Consider the following 20,774-nt stretch of genomic DNA (forward strand, 5'->3'; position numbering starts at 1 on the left):
TCCAGGCACCCCAGCAATCCTGGTAGGTGTGTCAGTGGGATTCCCTCTTGACCCAGCTCTTCCACTACTTTCACTCTGCCTTCCTGGCTTGCTGAAACACCAGGAGCTCCCTCCTGTCTAAGCCATGGATTGTGGTGGTTTGAGACCCTCCAAAATCCAATTTCCAAGTCCAAGCCCCCTCCCACAACTCACCCCAGTGTGAGAGGGGTTTTCCGGACACAACACAAGACTCAATATGGGGGGAAGGGAATTATATTACAATTATTACACAAGTAAATATTATAATACATTATATACACAATTCTAACTATCTCTCCTATGGTAAAGCAATATTTACATTGGATCAAGTCTCCTCTCCCTCCAATAAAAGTCCAGAAGGGAAGAAGGAAAGATCCTTTCCACGTTCAGGCCAGCAGTCATAGCTGGAGTTGTTGTAGCTGGCTCTCTCCATTACACACAAGGGGGTCTCCTCTCACCCCTCTCAGCCCTTCGGCTCCAAGTGAAGGTCTCTCTCCTGTGGACTGCGATTGCTGGGACAAAAGCTTGCTTCACCACGTCGTATCATGAGGTGTAAGACATCCCATGAAAGTCCCTTCCTCGAGTGGTCAAGTTCCCTCAAGTCAGAACGTTTAGGGCTGCTCTCAGTTCAGTCTTTGCCCCAAGCATCCCATCAGAGCTCCTTTGCTCTGTCTCAGCTGCCAGCCTGGCAGCAGCAGCAGGGGAAGAAGGCCACTTCCCCCGCATTCCGTCTGGCCGTCCTGGTCCAGCTTCCAGGACGTCTCTGAGCTTCTCAGTTCCTCTCTCCAGTGCATGCTGCATTTTAGGACTCCCATCAAGTAGAAGTCCACCCCCTCCTCCCAGGAGGGGTCTCAAAGGGGTTTTGGGGAGATTTAATTCAGTCTTACCCCAAAACTATCTTTGTTGAGCTTAGTCCTCTCTCCCTCCCTCCGTCAGCTTGGCTGCAATGCTGTCTTTGCTGCTTCTCTCTTATCTTCTTGGCTTTCAGCCACAGTTCTCTGTTCGGTGCTGTCTCTGCTGCCACTCCTGCTGCCCACTCACAGTGGAGAAAAACTCCCTCAGCTCTTGGCCACAGTACTCAGCCCAGTTCAACACTGTTTCCGAGTTTCTGCAGCCCCAGCTGGGGGGCTGGTGGGGCCTTGGCCCCCAGCGGGGCTCCTAGCCCCCTGTCTCCTCGTGGTCTAAGACCATGGCTGCCACTTTTTCAGCTATGTCATCCTCCTTCTTTTCCGGTCTGGTGTGATATGTTTTAATTTTGCAGGGGTGCTGATTGGGTCAACACCAAGAAACACCACCCCTTCGGGGTTACCATTTTTTTAGCTCCAGGGGAAAACACTTTTTTTTCCCCACCACAAGGACGCAGGCCAGCATTTTCATATTCAGGCTGAGCACCCATGGATTCGTGTATTCTGCCAGGATCGAGTGTCTGGAGGAACAAAGCCAATGCACATCTCAGCTCCACACCTCTCCTGATCCCAGTGGGCACAGGCCTGCTGCTGCTCCCTGGGAGTGAGGTACGCCAGGCTCTTCCTAGCTCCAGTCCCCAGTGACCCACATGCATCCTCCCCTGTACCCCAAAGCTGATGACACAGTGCTGCCATGATGCTTCCATCCACTCGACTCCTCTACAAGAAGCAAGCAAGGCCAGTCTCCTGGAAATGAGCAACAAACCGAGGTTTCCCTCCCCAGTGGCCCACCCTAGAAATGAGAGCCTGGACCTGAAAATGGGGGACGCAGGTGGAATAGCAGCTCTGCTAGAGCAAACACCTTGAGCATGGGCTCTGCCAAGCGAATCACCTTCAGAAGCAGGTGCATCAACCTCTACACCACCTCCTCCCTCCTGCTGAGGATGAAGATGGGACCAGATAGGCATGACACTGCACTCCCCTGTGACTGTCAAACCAGCTTGTCTGCTGCCACTTCAGACAACATAAGCACTGTCAAGCCGGTGGGGGGGGCGGAGCACAGACGCCATCCCAAGTGTTGCTATGCCCAGGCTGTGCAGCTGCCAGCACTCGGCTCACTGTCAGGCTGGGCCCCTGGCTACCTTCTCATCAGCACCAGGCCAGCACCTGCTGCTTGGAAGCATCGTCCTGCTTGCACTTCCACAGCACTAGAGCCTCCAGGCTGCCTTCCTGAGGAATGTTCCATCCATCCATCTTCAGCTGCTCCAGTTATACCAGCCATGGACTAAATGAACTCAACAAACGTCTTGGGGGGATGATCAGGGACTAGTGAAATAATACCCAAGCTTGTGCACAGTTATAGGTGTATATATCTATGTATATAGTTGAAAGGTGTAAATCTGGGCATGGCATAAATAGTATAGAATAAGGGATGGATAATGTTATGGTTACAAAGCAAGGGGGTTGAGCTTTAGTGCTGAATATTCGATACCACCCACATCGCTGCTGGGGTGTAGTTTTTGGCAGGGGAAAAAAAACCTAAGGCAGCCACCAGAACCCGGAAATCAACATTTTTGCCTTGCTCTCTCCAGGAAGGAGCAGGGTCAGCCACCCTGTGTACCCAGTCCCCACTGCCACCACCGGGGTCAGCATTTTGGTAGTAAACCCCCCAATTCAAACGAATCAGCTCTCCAGGTTTTGGGTTGTCCCCATTTGGTTTTTCATTGTTCCTAGGCAGGGGAAGGGGGTGAAGTTTAAGCCAGGAGAGCCTCTTTGCCATCTTGCCTTTGTTCCCAGGGGGCCATGTGGTGTTGCTGCATGGGAACAGTCACCACCTTGTTCTAGGGGGGCTAGGCAACATCTTGCCTTTGTGGTTCCCTCTTTTGCATAATCTCTTACTATTGTTGTTGTGTATATTGCAATTTCTTTAGTAAATTGTGACTCCTCTCCTAGTATTCTTTCCTCCACTGTCAATGGGGCAATTTGAGCGGGCTTGGTTTTCCCACTGAGTTTTAAAACCAGCACATCACGTTAGAAAAGCCTGTCCCTGGGAGCTGCTTTATGTGCCCAGATGCCTGGAAAGGGCTACCCACAATCGGACCAGGAGTGGGGACAGACTTACAATAGGTGCGTTCTAGAGACCCTGACCCTCTCATCCTGCCCCACCCCATAGAATCTTCGCCAGCACCGGTAGAAGACAGCAGGAGAGAGGCTGGTTTGCCAATGGGTCAGGGATAAGGTAAGCTCTGCAGTTGGTGCCCAGTTCCTTGGCTGGCACCTGGGGACCCACCTGGGCAGAGGGGTTATCCACCACTGCAGCTGCTTCTTGAAAGCTCTCCTTTAAGATCCCATGCCTGGTCAAAAACCATGAGAACCTGAAGATCGAGGACTTGCTGCCCCTCGGCATATACACATAGACACCCCTACACAGGAAGTGTGGGTGCAGCTATGATTCCTTCAGGTAGACATGAATTCAACATGACAAAGGAAAAGCAAATAAGGTACACCCATATACAGGGAAACCGAGTCAGGCCACTGGTGAGACATCCTCACAGGACCCACACAGGATGGCAAGGCTGCTCCGCACACAGCCTGTGAGACGAAGCATCCCTGAACTGCACAGAATATCTCAAAAGCTGAAAGGGACCCATAAGTACCATCGAGTCCAACTCCCTCCTCCTCTCAGGACTAGCAGTTTAAAAAATAATCACAGTTCAGAAAAGAGTAGGGTCATTTACAATGTGACAGTTAAATGATTTGCCTCAAGCTGATACTGCTGCTCATTTTTTAACTGTTGGCATTAACAACTTGTGGAAAACCAATGTTCAGTCTTCCGTTTCTGTTCGGTTGTGTTGCTCCATGTCACTCGGTGGAGACAACGAAAGCAGTGTGCCCTGTGCTTCTGTCACTTCCTGCCTTCTGAGTCCCTTCCCTTCACACAAGACCATTCACTCCTCTTTTTGGACACTGTGGGTCGGCTACTGGGGATTCCATCCCTCCTGACAGGAGTCATCTCACTCCACTCCTGCTCTAAGCTCGGGAACAGCCTTCCCACCGCGCACGGCCATGCCCAAGCCTCGGTTCAGTGGCAGGGTTACAAGGCTCACCTGACTCAGGTGATGGCCTGCATCCTCCAGCGAGGGACTGGCAGCGTGTAGCTGCATCTCTTCCAGTCCTCCCGGCTCACAGGGGCTGTCTCACTGCCCAGCAGGTCCCCAGGTCTCCCCCACCCCCGAGAAGCTCTGAGCAGAAATGGAGCCGAGCCAAAGCCCAGTCCTGGAAAGTGAGATCTACACCTTCCTGAGCTGGCGGGCAAGAAAAAGATTCTTTGAGATTAAGCGGGACATTGCTGCTTTTGCCACCTTCATGGGTGAGCACAGAGCTCAGCACGAGGCATGTGCCAGATGACTTCCCTTGGAGCTGGGCTGGGCAGGCAGCTGCTCTGATCCCAGCAACTCAAGCAGTCTCCAGCAGTCCTCCCTGCACTGCCCTCGCACATCAGAGCTGGAATCAGGACTGGCATTCCATTCTGCACACTCCTGCCTTCCAGAACCGAGGAAGACTTTTCTCATCAGAAGAAAACAACACGCATTTGGTTGCATATTCTACCCCCACCAGCAGGAAGCTGAGTTGGCCTCTGTGACAATATTGATTGAACCGCACGCACTAGTGTGAATTAAAAAAGGAGCTCACTCTGCACACAGGGAGGGCTAAAAAAGACCATACACAGTTAATAACCAGAGAGCTTATTAACCATAAAAACATTCTCCTTTGAGAGACTGTTAATGGTGAGCAGCTCCACACATGCACAATCACTTTCTAAGCAGAAAATGGTCTGGATCAGAGCAAGGGTTGGTAAATGCACACCCAGGGTCATGGCCGCAACTAGTCATAAGGCTAACTGACTGGAATCAGTAACAAGTCTGCTATTGCATCAGCCCATTCAGGCCTCTCTACCTTCCACATTCATTCACACACATTCATCAGTCACAGGCTGATGCTCATGTGTAGGCTCTGTTATGGCCTGCAACCTGTGACATCAGCATGCATTAGGCCAAGCACAGCAACAAGTGTCAAGTCCCCAGAGAAGGAGGCTGCAGCAGCACAAGGCTGGCACTAACCTACACAGAATCCCGGGTGCAAGGGCATGTTTTAGGGATACTGGAAGGAGCGTCTTGGGAGATGAAGTCCCAATTGTACTCCTGCACATAGGCACTGGGGTGCCCCATGGTAATTGGTTAAGAGAATCACATGTTGTTTTAAAAAGCATATAAAAGATGCTGTTTGCTTCCAATAAACGGATTTGGTTGTTTGGACCCCCAACCAACCGAGTCGTGTGAGTTTATTATATTAATAAATGCCACACCCAGGGATCTCACAAAGGGGCAGGAAGGAAGGGCACCGACAAGACAGGTCACATGCCCAGAGCAAAGGTCTATGCAGGACAAATAAAAATGAAAGCAACACACCAACCTCTAGTCTCCACCCTTGGAGTGATTCAAAACCCCTCTGAACACGGTACTGGGAGACAAGGTTTGGACAGCCCTTCTTGAGAGGAGATTTGGACCGGATAGACCTAGAGATCCCCCTTCCAGCCTCAACCATTCTGTGATTTCTTTGAACATAGAGCTCTGGATGGCACTTGGAAAACAACCAAGCTGTCAGTGGACAATCAAGCTTGCTGTTTTCTAGGAAAAATGGTGAGCCTGCAGTGCTCACCTCAGCACACATGTAGGATCCTGGGCAAGGTATTCCAGTGAGGGAAGCCACCAGAAACAGTCTGGAAACAGCTAGCTGGAGCCTACCAGGAGACAGGTGATGCTTCTCATCACTTCCCAGCCAGCTCCATGAGCCAACCCAACCCAGGCTCAGTAACTGTGGCCTCTTCAAGACAAGTTTGGAAAACTACTTCAAGTAGGACTTGGGTGTCAGATAGCACTGGGCTGAGGCCATTTAAACCAGGCCCAGCCTTTGAAGAGCTGCCCAGCTGTGCCCCAGAGACCACTACCGTCCTCCCAGTAAGGCAAAAGGAAACGCAGCATGCATAACCAAGAACAGTCACTCACTTGTGAGAGAGCACACAATCTCAGATACTAATTCTTTCACAGCCCAAAGGAGCATTGCAGGTCTGAGGGTCTTTATTTCAGCTATCAATGGCTAAAGGGATGAGTTACACACTGTAGCATCCATAGGCAGCAAATCAGTGTAGCAGTGTGGTACTCACTTTGTATTTAATGACAGGATGAGGGACTGAACAGCTGTGCTCAAGGTACCAAGGCAACTCCAAAGGCTAGCAGCGAAAACAAGATACTAAACCTGGAAAAGACCAATGAGCCCAACTAGGGCTTAGGGAAAAAAAAAATCACATTGATGCCAGGGAAAAAAAGAAAAAAAACCAAAGAGTTCAAACATCAGCAAGTAAGAGCATCCTCAAAGGCGAATCAGTAACATGGGGATGGACAGAACAGGCAGGAGAGGGAGTCGCTCAGGGTTAGTGATAACTACGGCTGGAGCAGATCACAGCAAAGTACTTCACTACGTGGAGCAACATGCCCTACCTTTTATGAGGTGTGTTAAATTACCCTTCCCCTCTTCCCAGCCACCCCCCAGTCCAGGAGTTAAGTTACAGCACTGTGTACAGATCCAGTTAATGAGGGTGGTCCAGAGCCCTCATCCCTTGTAACAGACCCGTGTAAGTCATCAGGAGCTTGGGAAATGTGAGCCACACAATGCACAAGAGGACAGGGACAGGTGGAAGCTCCAATCACCCAGCACTGCTTTGTGACCTGCTTATGCAGCAGTCCCAGACAAGGCTACTAAAGCTGTGTCTCTGGGTACACTGACCCTGCCCTTTGGAGGGCATCTGGCAGTGAACTCCAACATTCCTCAGGCTGACCTAGACTCAGATGGGATGAGAAAACAAAGAGAGAGACACTGGAAGTACTGTAAGGGCTTAAACTATTCCACAGAGAGTTAATATGGCCTGTAGTTCCAGTAACTGGAGAAAACGGAGATCTGAAAAGCAAGAAGAAAAGCAGGTAAGTTCCTGTACCCCTTGGACCACGGAGGAAAGAGCACATAATAATGAGGTCTGAGCTTCACAGCATTACACACTTCAGCAGTGCGCTGCTGATGGGCAGGTTTGCTGCTGCTGTCACTGAAGGTACTTGGAGCACAAAGTTATTTGCTCAAGGTGGCAGCCAGGCCAGCTGCAGAGCTGGAACTGAGCATTGCTCTACTGGAATCTAGGTTGCTGAGGTCTCCATGCTCCCCTCCAGCACCCTGGTGTTTCCTGTCATCCAGCTCATGACTGAGAACACAAAAGTGTCTACTTGCTCCTTTCCATCTAGTCACTAGCTCAGCAGACATTTGCCACACCACTATACTTATGGCTGTCAGCTAGGCAGTGCCAGTCAGCTCCCTGGCTCCAGAGCACTGATTCATCCCTTGTTTTCAGCAAGTTGTACAAAATAACATCGCATCAGATCTAAGGTCCTCTCAAAATCCAGAGTCAAAACCAAAGCCCCTTCTCCAAGCCCATTACCTTGTCCTTCAGTTGCTGGCAAAGCTGCAGTGAAACTGTGAAGAACACAAGGGCATCATTTAACCACGGGACAACACATTCCACTTTATGGACATGGCTGACTTCATACCGCTGGCTGCCAAACTCACTGGAGAGGGGAAGAAGAGCACAGCTTCACACACAATGGCACAGAGCACAACTCCACTGTCCTCCATTCCCACAGGAGAGACTGATGACTTCTACCACATTTAAATCAGCATCTGGCAAAGTTACGAGAATGCAAAGACTCAGTCCACCTCTGACCAGATTTAGAGTTAAGCTAAAGGGTGAAGGCAGAATTTCTTAACATTCCAGAGAGACACAGAAGCAGGAAATGACAATGGCAACACCAATAACCGAACGCTCATTTTGGTTGAAAACTCTTATTCTAACTAAACTCATGGCACTGTATGGATGGGCTGGATCCTAGAAATTCACATCTTTGGGCCTTTATGGACAAGTCGTTAAAGAGACAAAACAGAACATTCACAGGCACAGCAAGTGACTCAGTCCAGCTTCTCTGCTTCACAGATGCTACAATGAAAACTGCACACAGCTATTTGGATCTCACCCTCAGCACACACCTACACCTGTTACCCAGGTACACTACCCCTGTAGTGACTGTACTTACAACATGGCCCCAGGGTTGTGTAAAATGGACCCTCCAGCAGGCTTGAAGTTCTAGAGAAGGAAAAGTTCATTAGGATTTTGATGCAGTAAACAAACCACTTAGAAGAAAGGCATTTCAGGTTTGCACTTTCAGTAGCCTGACACCTAGAAATGCCCACACTCTATTTGCCTGGATACTCCATCCATATGTAATCCATGTTTTCAGATCCCTTTCTCCTCCTTCATTAAAAATATCCTACACAGTGGTGGAGTTCAATTTAGCTCCAAATATTAGCACTACAAAAATAAGATAAGAAGGACAAGAAGAAAAACATAACATAGACTTTTAGGGAAATCTTCCTTATGGAAGCACTGCATTTCATAAAGTTTAAGAGTTTAATGATGTTTTTACAGGTGTATTGGGTTTGCGTGGCCAGCTTTTGGTCGTGGGGGGGCTACAGGGGTGAATTCTGTGAGCAGCTGCCAGAAGCTTCCCCCACGTCCGCCAGAGCCAACTCAAGCCCGCTCCGGGATGGACCTGCCGCTGGTCCATCAGAGATGGCAGTGACTCCTTGGGGATAAGCTATTTAAAAAGGAAAATAAAGAAAAGTTATTGTGCAGAGGGAGAATATGTGAGAGGAACAGCTCTGCAGACCACCAGGGCAGTGCAGAAGGAAGGGGCAGGAGGTGCTCCAGATGCTGGAGCAGACATTCCCCTGAGATTCCGTGGGGAAGCCCCTGATGAGGCAGCTGTGCCCCTCCAGCCCATGGAGGGCCAGAGGGGTGCAAAGATCCACCTGCAGCCCAGGAAGGAGACCCACACTGGAGCAGGTGGATGCTCAAGAGAGGGTTGTGAACCCATGGGAAACCCATGCTGGAGCAGGATCCTGGCAGGGACCTGCAGAGTAAGAGGAGGAGAGGAGCCCTGGGAGCAGGTTTCCTGTTAGGATTTGTGACCCTTTGGGGGACCCACACTGGAGCAGTCTGTGCCTGAAGGGCTGCACCCTGGGGAAGAGTGACCCATGCTGCAGCAGTTTGTGGAAAACCGCTGCCTGTGGGATGGACTTATGCTGGAGAAGTCCATGGAGGACTGTCTCCTGTGGGAGGGACCCCACACTGGAGCAGGGGAAGGAATCCTCTCCTTGAGCAGTGGCAGGAACAACGTGTGATGGATGAACTGACCATGATCCCCATTCCCATCTCCCTCCACTACTGGAGGGAGGAGGGAGAGCCTGGGAAGGAGGAAGGGGTGAGGGAAAGGTGTTTTTCAGATTTATCTTATTTCTCGTTATCCTGCTCTGATCTTGTTAGTAATAAATTCAATTAATATCCCCAATTCGAGTCTGCTTTGCCTGTGACTGTATTTGGTGAGTGATCTCTCCCGGACCTTATGTCAGCTCATGAACTGTTATATTTTCTCCCCCCTGTCTGGTTGCAGAGGGGAGTGACAGAGCAGCTTTGGTGGGTCCTGACATCCAGCCAGGGTCAACCCACTACATCAAACTGATCCATGCAACAGGTAAAGGAGAAAAGTATCCATCAAAACTCCATTCAGGAAACGCAAGATGCTACTTTGATGTAAACTGGATTAATATAATTATGCCCTCCCAAAATTACGCAAAATTATCAAACTATATTGTAAGTACTTAGTGATAAATAGTTACTGGCTTTCTCCAGAGCACTGGTATGTTCTTCTGGGCTAAGTAGCCATGCCCCAAATTAGATTTAGAGACAGTGCTCTGTGTGCAGCAGACCTAAACACAGACACTTAGCACCAGTTACTGTCATTTCTGCCTTATCTTATGCCCATAACATTGTACCAGGTAGCGGTGTGATCTCCTCCCTGCAGTGGGATGCAGGGAGAGGGAACTAAACAAGACTCAGGAAATAGCAGACATCACCTTGGTTGTGCTGGGCTGCAGCACATGGAGCTGGTAGACAGTGAGGCACAGCTTGTTCAGATTAATATAGAAATTCACAAGGATGTCTGGAGGCAGCACAGGGGTGAACATTTTCTGGTGAGAAAATAAGTAGTTTCTTTGTCAGTGAAAGGACCATCATTTCTAATGCTGGGAAATCACTCCCTTTTCCTAAGCCACACTACAGTTACAATGGCAAGAGAGACATTAGGAGAGAAACAAAGACTGAGCAGCTGCAGGCAACGGTTGTTTCTCTCACTGCCCTTGATCAAATGGTATGTGCATGACAGTGAAAAGAGAGGATGGAGCAGTGTTCACAAGGGCAAATCATCCCTAGACATGACTCCTGAGCAGAGAACAGAACTTAGGCATGAGGACTGATTCTCAGAGAGTAAGTCATCTGCCACTCCCACAAGAAGATACAGAGCAGCCAAAACCACTCAGGGTTTGCACTTGCTTCATCCCTGCCTCAAGAGACACTTCAGAAACCCACTTCCACCAGGATGCTGCCCAACATCCAAACTGTTGCATGCTGCCAGACCTATATGGAGGTCTAGACCAGCATATACTTACTGTGAGACCGCTAGAGGCAATTTCTGGTAGTGTTAGGGTAGCTGGAGTGGTCAGCCGATTTCGGGCTCTGGAGAGCTGCAACATCACAGCATCCATAAGCTACAAGATAACATACAGAACACTGCTGAGTGTGATCCCCAAACAGCTCTGGACAGCATGCTGCAGAATCCTACAGCCTTCTGCAAGTGTTACAACAACCACAATCACCCCCCTAACCCTTCCAGGAATTCAGGGATGTATTGGGTAGGGGTGGCTGCCACAGAAATGCTGTTTAACTGTTACCACAATCAGACACTCGTGAGATGAGCCAGGAGTGTTCAATACCAGGGACTGACAAGAAAACAGCTATTCATTACAAGAATACCAAGAGAACATGAGCTCAATTACTGATGCCACAGAAGCATCGACAAACTCATCATCATCATCTCTTCAGAGGAGGGGGCATTAAGGAAAAAAACACTGCTTTCTCGTTCTCCCCATTCCCACATCACAGGTACAACTGCTGAATGGGCTCCCCCCCTCCATAACCAGCTATGACCGAGGGAACTAGAAAGAAGAACCAGCTCATTGTGAGGCCAACCCTGCCAGAAACCACAGTTCAAAGGCTCTATTCAGGCAGACTTTCTTTTCCAGAAAAAAACGGGGAAGCAACATAGGTCTGTAATAGAGCTCATGATTGCTAAGATGAAGGCATTTTATATTATGACTAATTCCTCTCCCTACTTCCACCTGAAATTAAAAAGAAAATAGTTTTATTACCTGAACTTCTCCCTATGAGCAGCCCTTGCCCATGTGGAAACTAAAAAAGATCTAGTTTTCTCATGTTTGATGTTGTGATGGATTGCAATGAGCAAGCTGAAACTCTGGTGCCTTCAGAGAGCACTTCCAACCAGAGGGTTGGGCTTCACTGCCATGCAGCAGCTGCTCTATCAGACCCCAGCAGCTACTACTGGCAAGTGAGAAGTCACTTTCAAATCCTCAGTAAATCACAAGTACTGTCATCTTCTCTTTGCTGATGGCTGCCTCACTGCTGCTCTTGCCAGCAGCACTGATCAACAGAGAACTGTAACCACATCATCCATCGAAGATCAAGGAAGATCCTCCCAGATTATCACTGGTGTGCAACAGGGCACCAACTGCTCAGATTACTGATGCCAAACTGGTACAGATTCATATCAAATACAAGGTCACATGGACACTCCTTGACCCAGGTACAACTGCAAAGTCCATTTCCATTAAGAGACTCAGACAGCAGTGTGCATTAACTGTGTTTAAAACAACAAATGGAGGGAGGAAAAATGCATGTTCCTACCCAAGCAGCAAGGGCTTTCTCCTCACCTTGAGCACCTCCGAGCCTGTTTTGAACTGGTAGTTCACATCTCGGTTCATAAGCAGGTAAATGGCTTGGTTCACATGGTTTCTGGCATCCTGGATCTGCAAAGGTACAATGGTAGCCCTATGAAAAAAACACTCTCTAATACATGGTGGCAAGTAGAGGTGATCCCCATTATCTCACTGGCCTTCAGAAAACGGTGTCTTCTCATATGCTAATGCCACGTCTGAACGCCAGACACTAACACAAACCTAACCACTGCTGCCCAGATGCATTATTGGGTTCTTCTCTCAGGGACTGGAGATGCAAAACCGTCTGACAGCTACAACCTGGGTTGTCAACAGAAATATTGCTGCTGCCATGAAGGAACAGTGACATCAGCCACTCTTTTCCTGGGAGCACTCTGACCATGACTGCTCAGGTAGGAATTCTCACTGCTGATGGAATACAGCGGTCATCTCAAGCGCCACTGAACAATGATTTCTTCCTTAGCTAAAACCAACCAATCAAAGCTAAAACCAATGGCATTGATTACATTGATGATTTCTAATGCAGCGTCTCTGGCAGTATCCCAGAGTCCTTCTAAACTAAAATTGTTGGGATTGAGAGTTATCTCCAGCATCAAGAAGCTGTGCCATTGTGTGGGACTGGAACAGACTCAAGACACAGCTGGCTCAAGTTCCTCTCAAGCAAGAGGAACACAATTACCAAAGCAAGGTATCATAGGTGTATCCCAGTGCTTTCATGGGAGCAAGGACAAACTAGAGGAAGACAATGGCCCGGGCAGAAAGTGACTGGTGTTCAGCTTCAGGCAGCAACCAGAAAATTGAAAAAAGAAAAAAAAACAACAAGGAGTAAATGAGAGGGTGCAATAAATGGAAGTGAGACGCCTGAAAGCTTGTATGAGAAATGTCTGCTGGGAGACAGACAACACAGCTTGGGGTATTTGTAGTTTGATAGATCTACACTGCCCTCCAGCAATCCTAGATCCCAGGACAGCCTTGTAGAGGCCTCCCTGGCATAGATCTGGACACTGGTTCCTTCTCATGCAGAACTCAAGGATCACAGAACAGCTCTGCTCTTAGAAAGCACAGGTATGGGAGGCTACAGAGGGAAGAGAGAGATGGTAAGTTCACTGTCAAACTGCAGAGAGACTCTGCAGGTACTTAGGCATTTCCAAACATCACCCCCTTCAGCCTTTACACCTCCTAGATGTTTCTGAGCAAGTTGAATGGTTCCTGGCAGCATTACCCAACCAAGCAATGCCAATCCTGCTGTCATAATGATTTGCTTCATTCATATTCCCCCTTGTTTTTGCTGTTTTCTAATCAAGTTCCTCAAAACTTGTGTGCCTGCACTTGTGTTCCTCAAAAACATGACTATACTACAATTCTTACCAATGACTTCACTTTGCACAGACAAACAAAACTCCAAATGGCACCACTCACTAAGGGAAGATACGATCTTTGAGATGCTCATTTTTAATTCAGAGGCGAAAGATCACCACATAATCACTTTAAATGCTTTTGCACACAGCCCTTGAGGCACTCACGCTCCACATCTGAACAACATTACAACACAAAATGCTTGCAAGTAAATAAAGGAAGGTGTTTTCCACAAAAGCCAGTAGAAGCCTATTAACCAGGCAGCAGTACAAAACAGCCACAAAACAGGATGCACTGCTGAGTGCTGTCAGAAAAACTTCCTTGCCTTGTTGCAAGGCATAAACAAATCGAGTTGAGTTTGGCATTAACATCGCAAGTACACAATTTTCTAGATTTCTACAAAGTTATCAGGTAGAGCTTTCACTTTGCTGCCAAAGCAGCTGTTGGGAATGGCACTCAATGCCAAATGCACTCATCACCTAGAAAAATCTGAGCCATGGCAAGGGGAAGCACAAGGAATACATCTTCCTCCAACCTACTCAGCTTTGACAAAGTAACTGTAGTAAACCACCTCCTCAGAATCAGGCACTAGTTCAGGTCCTGAAATCAGGTAGCTCCCAGCAAAATGGTGGGAAAGAGATTCCAGTTCTGGATAGCTGCGTTCTTTTAACTCCTTACCTGAGGGAACTCAGACATGCTACAGGAGCACAATGATGTCCTCAGTGTAAACAAATGTATCCATAAGAGAATAACAGCAAGCTACTTGAGGCCCCTGAAGCTGCTCTTTGCCCTGCTAGCCTGGGTGTCATAGGCAGACACAGGACAGTCCTGCATAGGCACCTTGGGCACTCTTTTAAAGGATCATGACTGCTATGCAGACAGCCTTCAGATTGCTGGTGTGTCAAGAATGAGCAGAACCCATCTCTTCCACCCAGCACTGTAACTGAATTTAACTGCACCTGCTTCCTCCCTGAGCTTCTACCACTGAAACTCATGTGAAATGGACATCAACAGTCTCTCTCAAAGGACTACAACGACTGCTCAGAGGGCACAGACACTACAGACGGGTGGGCATCTAAAGCCAACAGTACCTGCTGCAATTTCCACTGTTTGTCTTCCCGGAATGCAAAGTGCAGGAGCTGATTGTTTCTGGGCATTTTCAGATTAACATCCTTGAAGAAAGAAATAAACACATGAGAGCAAGAAATGCCTGCATGCAAAACATGGGGGCTGCCAGTCCCACCCCATTCTTCCAGACCACCCTGGCAAGCTGCATTCCATAGTCATGGCACGGTCAGAACCTCAGTGCTCCCACAAGGTGATGTTAACACAAAAGATAGGTTTAAAGGCATTGAGTGAATTGGGATCCAGGCAGGACACATGACCTCAACTCAGAAAGTCCCCAAGGAAATTTGATACTACACAACAAAGGTGGTAAAGGCAAGGAATCCCCATGGAAGTTGACTCCAGCATTCACCACAGTGCGGGGGTGGTGGGAGGGAATGTCAGATGCTGGATCTTGACAAACTGCAACAATTGCTGAAACATCTAGTATTTAAGGCCTATTAGGGAAGACTGACAAAGAACACTGATCACTGGCAACACATAACCAGGGTGACCTCCCACCCTGAGGTGATCAAAGGGTAATAAGGATGACACCCACCCCTTGTAGTATAAAGCAAGAAGCATGGCAAGTACTCACAGCTTGACATAGGGCGTCTCCCTGTAGTGTCAACACACCTTTCACCTGGTCTGTGCTGGAATGAGAGGAAAGATCTGGGCAACACCAGTCACAAGAGGCACCTAATGACTGCCAACTCGACCCTGCCCCTCCCAGTCCTGTGTAGCCAGCCCAGTTCTTCCTGTGCGGGGTCTGAACGCTATTCCTGCCCAGTACCTGAACACTACATGCGCTTTCGAAGTCCCCAGCTCTTGGCCTATGGCCAGCTGCTGTCATATTCTTTACTGGCCACCTCACCCCAACTGCCCCGCCTAAAACATTACCTTCATTTCTAATCCCATACTTATCCCATGAATCATCTCTCGACAGTTCGGTTGTTGTTACAAACAGCTCCAGCAGGCACAGGCATAAGACAATAAATGAATTACTGACATTGGAGGGTTAGGTGGTTAATACAGGAGTTGAAAATTACAAACCACACCTCATCCCAAGGAAAAAACCTAATATAAACAAAACGTAGATAAATAAATAAAACCCCACAACCCAAAATAAATAAAAAACACCTCAAACCCTTTGAAAAATCCTGCAAGATGACTCACATCTACAATGAACAGTGAGGGGAGAAGACTGAAACACCTGGGCCTTCAGGAACTCAGTTTGGCCACACCTTGCACTCTACTACATTAGACAGAGACTCTTTAGACCAACACTTTGCAAGATTCACCTTGCAACAACAACAAACGAAAACTAAGATTAAGCTTAATATTTTAAGATCTGAAGAAGACAATCTTCAAACCCAGTACAGAATCACTGCATCACCCCTTGCAATGCTCACTGTGCCGTTCCTAAGGACTTGCTTTGTGACAAGCTTGCGACCTTTGCCAGAGCAGCTATTGAGACTAAAGGCTATGGTGAAGATCAAAAACTGGACATCAATTTCAGAAGAACTGCATGTCTGCATCACCTCCTGCACAAGCCTCAGTTTGCTGTGTGTGAAGGAGATTTACTGTCTTAGGGAGATTAGGGCAAAGGTTAAGATTTGTCCACACAGTCAGAAACCGAGCCAAGAGCAGAATTCGAGTCTTGTAACTGCAACTCCCTGTGCCCAGAGTCATAAAAACGCCCCTTGGCAAACTGCCCACACCAGCATGGAGCAAGGAATCAGTGATACCAGGTGTCAGCAGGAAACAGCACAAGGCTGGCTCGGGCAGCCCTCAAACACAGCTATCAACTGTTACCTTCACCTGCCATGAGAGTTTGTTTGTTTGTTTTCCTTAAAGCAAAATCTTCTATTAAAGAAAAGCCCACTACTCCAGGGGTGCTACAGAGCCCTTCACCACAGATGCTCCAGGATCTGCACCTGTTTGCTGTAGAGGGAAATGACCAACTGATCACCACCACCACTTACCCTGATGTGCTCAGTACGAAATTCTCCTGCCTGACAGCTGCTCCTGAGCCACTGGTGGGCAGAGCAAAACGGTGGGAGGCCTCCTGCCCGAGAGAGGACACAGTGAGTGCTGGAGCATCTGCACCATGAGTCAGGAACAAAGATAACACGGACACCAGCAAGTGGCCAAACGGTGAGTGCTCACCTCTGCCAGCCTCCTGAAGCCCACTGAGCAGAGCCCCTGGATTTCATCCTACTGCAGGACCAGCACAGTCCAGAAGGCTCAGTGTGTGCAACCCACAGCAAAAGACGTTTGGAAATCCCACACCCCGGATCTGGGCAGTGCCAGAGGGGTCCCCAAGCTGCCCACAGAAGGAGCAGCACCCCTCACAGCCCAGCGCTGCATGCCCTCAGCCACCATGGTGCTGCCCCTTATCACAGCTGAGGGAAGTCTGGAGTGAAAATCAGTCCCCCAACTGGTTATACTGGCTGGTGACAGTGCTTTAATCTCTGTCCTGTAATCACACTTCACCCTTAAAACTATGACAAATTCTTCAAAAAAAAGGTATTACATATAAAGGTACTGCAGGCTTTTGTCACCTGCTACTGACTCCCATCCTGGGGTTCTGAGTCAACACCATGGCACTCTGGCACCTGCCCCTTACCTCCACATTTTTGGCCCTGCTCTTCCATCACTCACTAATTCCCCAAAACCTCAGTGTTAAGGGGTTGGGCCTGTTGAACACTGACCCAGCAGGCACATGGTACACTGTCAATGCACACAATCCCCCTCGGCCAATTCCCCTCTGGCTGCTTGGAAAGAGCCAAAGCTGCAGCCCATGCTCAGGCTGGAGAAAGGTGCTGCCCACCTGGTTCAGCTGAGCACATCAGGCCTCTGAAAGGGGCAGGTACCAGCAGAGGAGTGAGCATGTCGAGGGTGGGACGGTTTTGAACGAGGAGAGTGCATGCTACTAATCACTGCACAAGTAGCAGCTGTCAGCTAAAGGCCATCACGCTCGTTTCCACCATCACATGACGGAGCTACAGGCAGATCCAGATTCTGTTCCAGAAAATATTCACCTCTCAGGCAAATGCCTGGCAGATAGGTCTGGCTGCCTCCACTTACCTTTTCAAAGCAGCTCTCAGCAAAGAGAGTCAAGAAAGAAGTAATCTTGGGGAAATCAGCTCTATCGGGAGTCCTCAAAACCAGAGGGCAAGCAAGCACTAGGGACAGCACTGGACATGGGTGCTGGATGTTTCCATACAGCCTCTACTAAGAATTTTTTCCTCCAGGGGAAACCTATGACCATTCCTCCACATGGGAGGGCAAACAAACCCACAACACAAAACGCAGACAAAATTAACAAAATTGAACCTCACCTTCAAAATATCCTGCAGCTGCCTCAAAACAGCATGGACCTCTTCTTGTAAAAGCCATTTAAACTCTTCTTCCTACATCATGGGAAAATAGTAGTGGAATCATGAGAAGTCAAACAGTGGAAGTAAATCTCTCAGACGCATGTGAAAATTATTTAAGTTCCAAGTGTGGTGCTGTTTCTGTGCTGTTTAAATCAAGGAGGAAAAGAAAAAGATTTCTTCCTGGTTTGCTCAAACACCTCAGTCTCCACATCTCCACTTGTCTATCCCAGTCCAATGAACTGTCCTCATTCTTGTCCTGACTTTGTTTAACAAAGCAGCATTCACACAAATCACTGCACCAATAATCCCAGAATTATGAAAGAACAGGCAGCACGGGATGCAAATTTTAGAGCAAAGTACAAATCCTACTGCTTCAAAATCTGGAGCATCTTTTTAAGCTGCTGGGATGGGCTGACCTGGCTGCCAGACACCAACACAACCTTCCCCACTGCCCCTCTTGAACAGGTTGGGGGAGGAAACAAGTTCGTGGGTTGGGGTAAAGCCAGGGAGATCCATTTCCAGTTCCTGGCACAGGCAAAACTGAGCCAATTTGCAGACAAATTTGTTGCCAATTAGATGGTGAGAAACAAAGATAAAAACCAAAATGCCCTCCCCTCCCTCCCAGCATTTCCCCAAGTAAAAGCAGCCTAAAAGCACAGCAAGCCAAATTGAAAATGGGGTGGGGGAGACACAGACAATCACTGGGCCAAATTCAGTAACCAACAAGTTTGGATCTGACGACTCATTGTCTCGGGCCTCCATTAGTTGCTGCCACAGAGAAGGCTGTATAAAGCAGACTCTCAAAGCACAGCTAATGCTTCTGTTAAACCATGAGATCTCATCCAGATCATCAGAGAAGTGGAGACAAAAGCAAGCAGACTCCTGTAAGAAAAGAGAAATTTTCCATGTAGAAAGTTTTGAAAGGGAATTAATTGAGCAGATTGCCCAAAGAAAAATGGGCAAGGTGTGGTCAACTCAGAACTTTAAGCTTGTGGTTTCTCTGGTAGACAGCTCCCGTTCACCATGAGGCACACAAAATAACCACTCATTGATGTGTCAGCACCTCACACAAGAGTTTTCCCAGAAGGCCAAGTTTGCTTCAGCAAATATTCACCCAAAGCCAGCACACACAACAAAGCCAGGCAGGACTCCCGGTTATCCTTCAAAGAAGTCTGGGTGCAGGACCACTGACTTCCACCATTTAATCCTGGTCTGGATTTCTGGGAATCATACTGATCACGGAATCACAGACTGTCCTGAGCTGGAAGGGACCCATCAAGTCCAAGTGCGGGTCCTGCACAGGACATGCCAACAATCCCACCATGTCTCCGAGAGCATTGTCCAAATGCTTCTTGGACTTTGTCAGCCCTGGGGCTGTGACCACTGCCTTAGGGGAGCCTGTTCCAGTGCCTGACCACTCTTTGGGTGAAGATCCTTTTTCAAATATCCAGCCAAAACCTCCCCTGACACAACTCCATGCCATTCCCTCGAGTCCTATCACTGTTCACCACAAAGACAGATCTCCCTGCTCTTTCTGTAGTGCTCGCTCTCCTCCAGATTCCCAAAGAAAGAGTGATCCCATGGGTGCAGCAGACTCCTTCAGTGCCTCCATCACCCACCGGCACTATGCAGGTGTTTCTACTTCAAAATCCCACTGGTATATTTCTCCCCTCTAGTCACAGCAAGAAATCTCCCCCTCCACACTAATTTCAGACTGAGTCAAGTTCATGCACCACGTCTGTGCACTACATAGCTGTATTTTTGGGAATGCTGCTCATAACCTTCCAAACCACATTAACGTGAGAAAGACCTGTTTTCCCCCGTGGCTTTCCACTCAGCCCGATGGATCTCTGAACCGCCTCCCCAGAGCGGAGGTCTTGCTCCTCCTCGCAGCCGCTGTCCCGGGGAAGCCGCAGTGGCGGCTGCTCTGCGCCATCCCCGCTGCTGCACCAGGTCCCCAGGGCGGCTCTGGCCGTCGCCATGTGCGGGGCCTGTCACCAAGGTCACGGTGCACACTCGGGGTGCGCCGGGAGCAGGGCGGTCCCGCCCGGGGCACACTGGCACGGAGACCCGAGCGCCGCCGCCGGGGGAGGCCGGAGGAAGGCCCGAAAGCCTGGCCCGGCCACACGGCCGGAACGCGGGCACCGCCTGCAGCCAGGGCAGCTGCCCCGCTGTCGGGACCGGGCGGTCGGCCCAGGCCGGGGCGCGGGAACAAGGGACGGCCTTTCCACCCCATACCGCGGCTCCCCGCCCGAGCAGCCAGAGTGGGCCTGCGGGGGCCCGGCAGGGCTGCTGTGCCCGGGGCGGGGCCGCTGCCGCTCGCTTCGACCCCGCCGAGCGCCCGCCTGACTCACCAGCACCGCCCGCTCCGCCGTGCTCGTCATAGCCGCCGCCATCCCGCCGCCGTCCGCACCGCCCCCGGCGGCCGCGGCTCCGCCCCGGGCGCCGCCATTGGCTGCGGCACCGCCCCGCCCCTCCTTCATTGGCTGACGGCACGGCCCGGCAGAGCCTGATTGGGCAGCATCCCGTCCAGGGCCCCTCCCACTCACGGTCATTGCCCCTCCCGGCCCCGCCCACGACGCCTCACGGCAATGGCCCCTCACAGCCCCGGCCCCGGCCGAACGCGGGGATCAAACCGAGCTGCGCGTAAGAATCCTCAGGAATGCGTGAAAACGTGCGAGTCTCATCGCCTCTTCTCAACACAAATATATTTATCCTGGCAGTGAGATCGGCGGGTTCGAGCGGGAGCGAGGGGGCCACGCACACAGAGCCTTCATCGGATCGGCCCCTCGTGGAAATGATCCTTCATTCCCGGAGCAGGGAAGGCTTCCAACAGCACCAGTTCCTGCTGCAAGCACAGCTCTCGACTTTGTCACGTTCTGCGTTGCTTCTAGTGGCAGTGCTCTAGAGGGAGTGCTTCCTTGGGCACCTGTAACTCCTGTACCTGGAGCCCACTGGCGTGAGCACCAGCCTCTCGTGCCTC

General features: G+C 49.7%; 1 protein-coding gene across 6 annotated transcripts; it reads right to left on the bottom strand.

Annotated features, from left to right (window-relative positions):
• Nucleotides 1-2,546: 2,546 nt before the first annotated feature.
• ROGDI (rogdi homolog) lies at nt 2,547-20,215 on the bottom strand. Of its 6 annotated transcripts, none has more exons than XR_001873831.1 (13): nt 20,146-20,215; nt 17,753-17,824; nt 16,394-16,476; nt 15,007-15,061; nt 14,396-14,476; nt 11,925-12,020; nt 10,587-10,685; nt 9,996-10,109; nt 8,117-8,166; nt 7,468-7,594; nt 6,148-6,938; nt 5,397-5,581; nt 2,547-4,165 (listed from the first exon to the last, which is right to left on the bottom strand). XR_001873831.1 is itself a non-coding variant. In XM_017808844.1 (11 exons), exons 1-11 carry the CDS (start codon nt 20,185-20,187, stop codon nt 6,897-6,899), a joined length of 861 nt encoding a protein of 286 aa, XP_017664333.1. In that variant the 5' UTR covers nt 20,188-20,215; the 3' UTR covers nt 6,044-6,896. The 6 variants fall into 6 exon arrangements, 1 of the variants encoding a protein (XP_017664333.1); XR_001873829.1 differs by having other exon boundaries at nt 2,547-4,228; XR_001873830.1 differs by having other exon boundaries at nt 2,547-4,228; nt 5,393-5,581.
• Between the last annotated feature and the right edge of the window lie 559 nt (nt 20,216-20,774).

The sequence above is a fragment of the Lepidothrix coronata genome, unplaced genomic scaffold (genome assembly GCF_001604755.1).
Source record: "Lepidothrix coronata isolate B3197 unplaced genomic scaffold, Lepidothrix_coronata-1.0 Scaffold24, whole genome shotgun sequence".
Lineage (NCBI taxonomy): Eukaryota > Metazoa > Chordata > Aves > Passeriformes > Pipridae > Lepidothrix > Lepidothrix coronata.

Coding starts and splice junctions, on each gene's coding strand:
- ROGDI (XM_017808844.1), bottom strand. CDS start 20,187: ATGGCGGCGGCTATGACGAGCACGGCGGAGCGGGCGGTGCTG. Junction 12,021..14,395: donor AACAGTGGAAATTGCAGCAG/GTACTGTTGGCT, acceptor GTACCTTTGCAG/ATCCAGGATGCCAGAAACCA. Junction 8,167..9,995: donor TGCAGCCCAGCACAACCAAG/GTGATGTCTGCT, acceptor TTCCTTCTCTAG/AACTTCAAGCCTGCTGGAGG.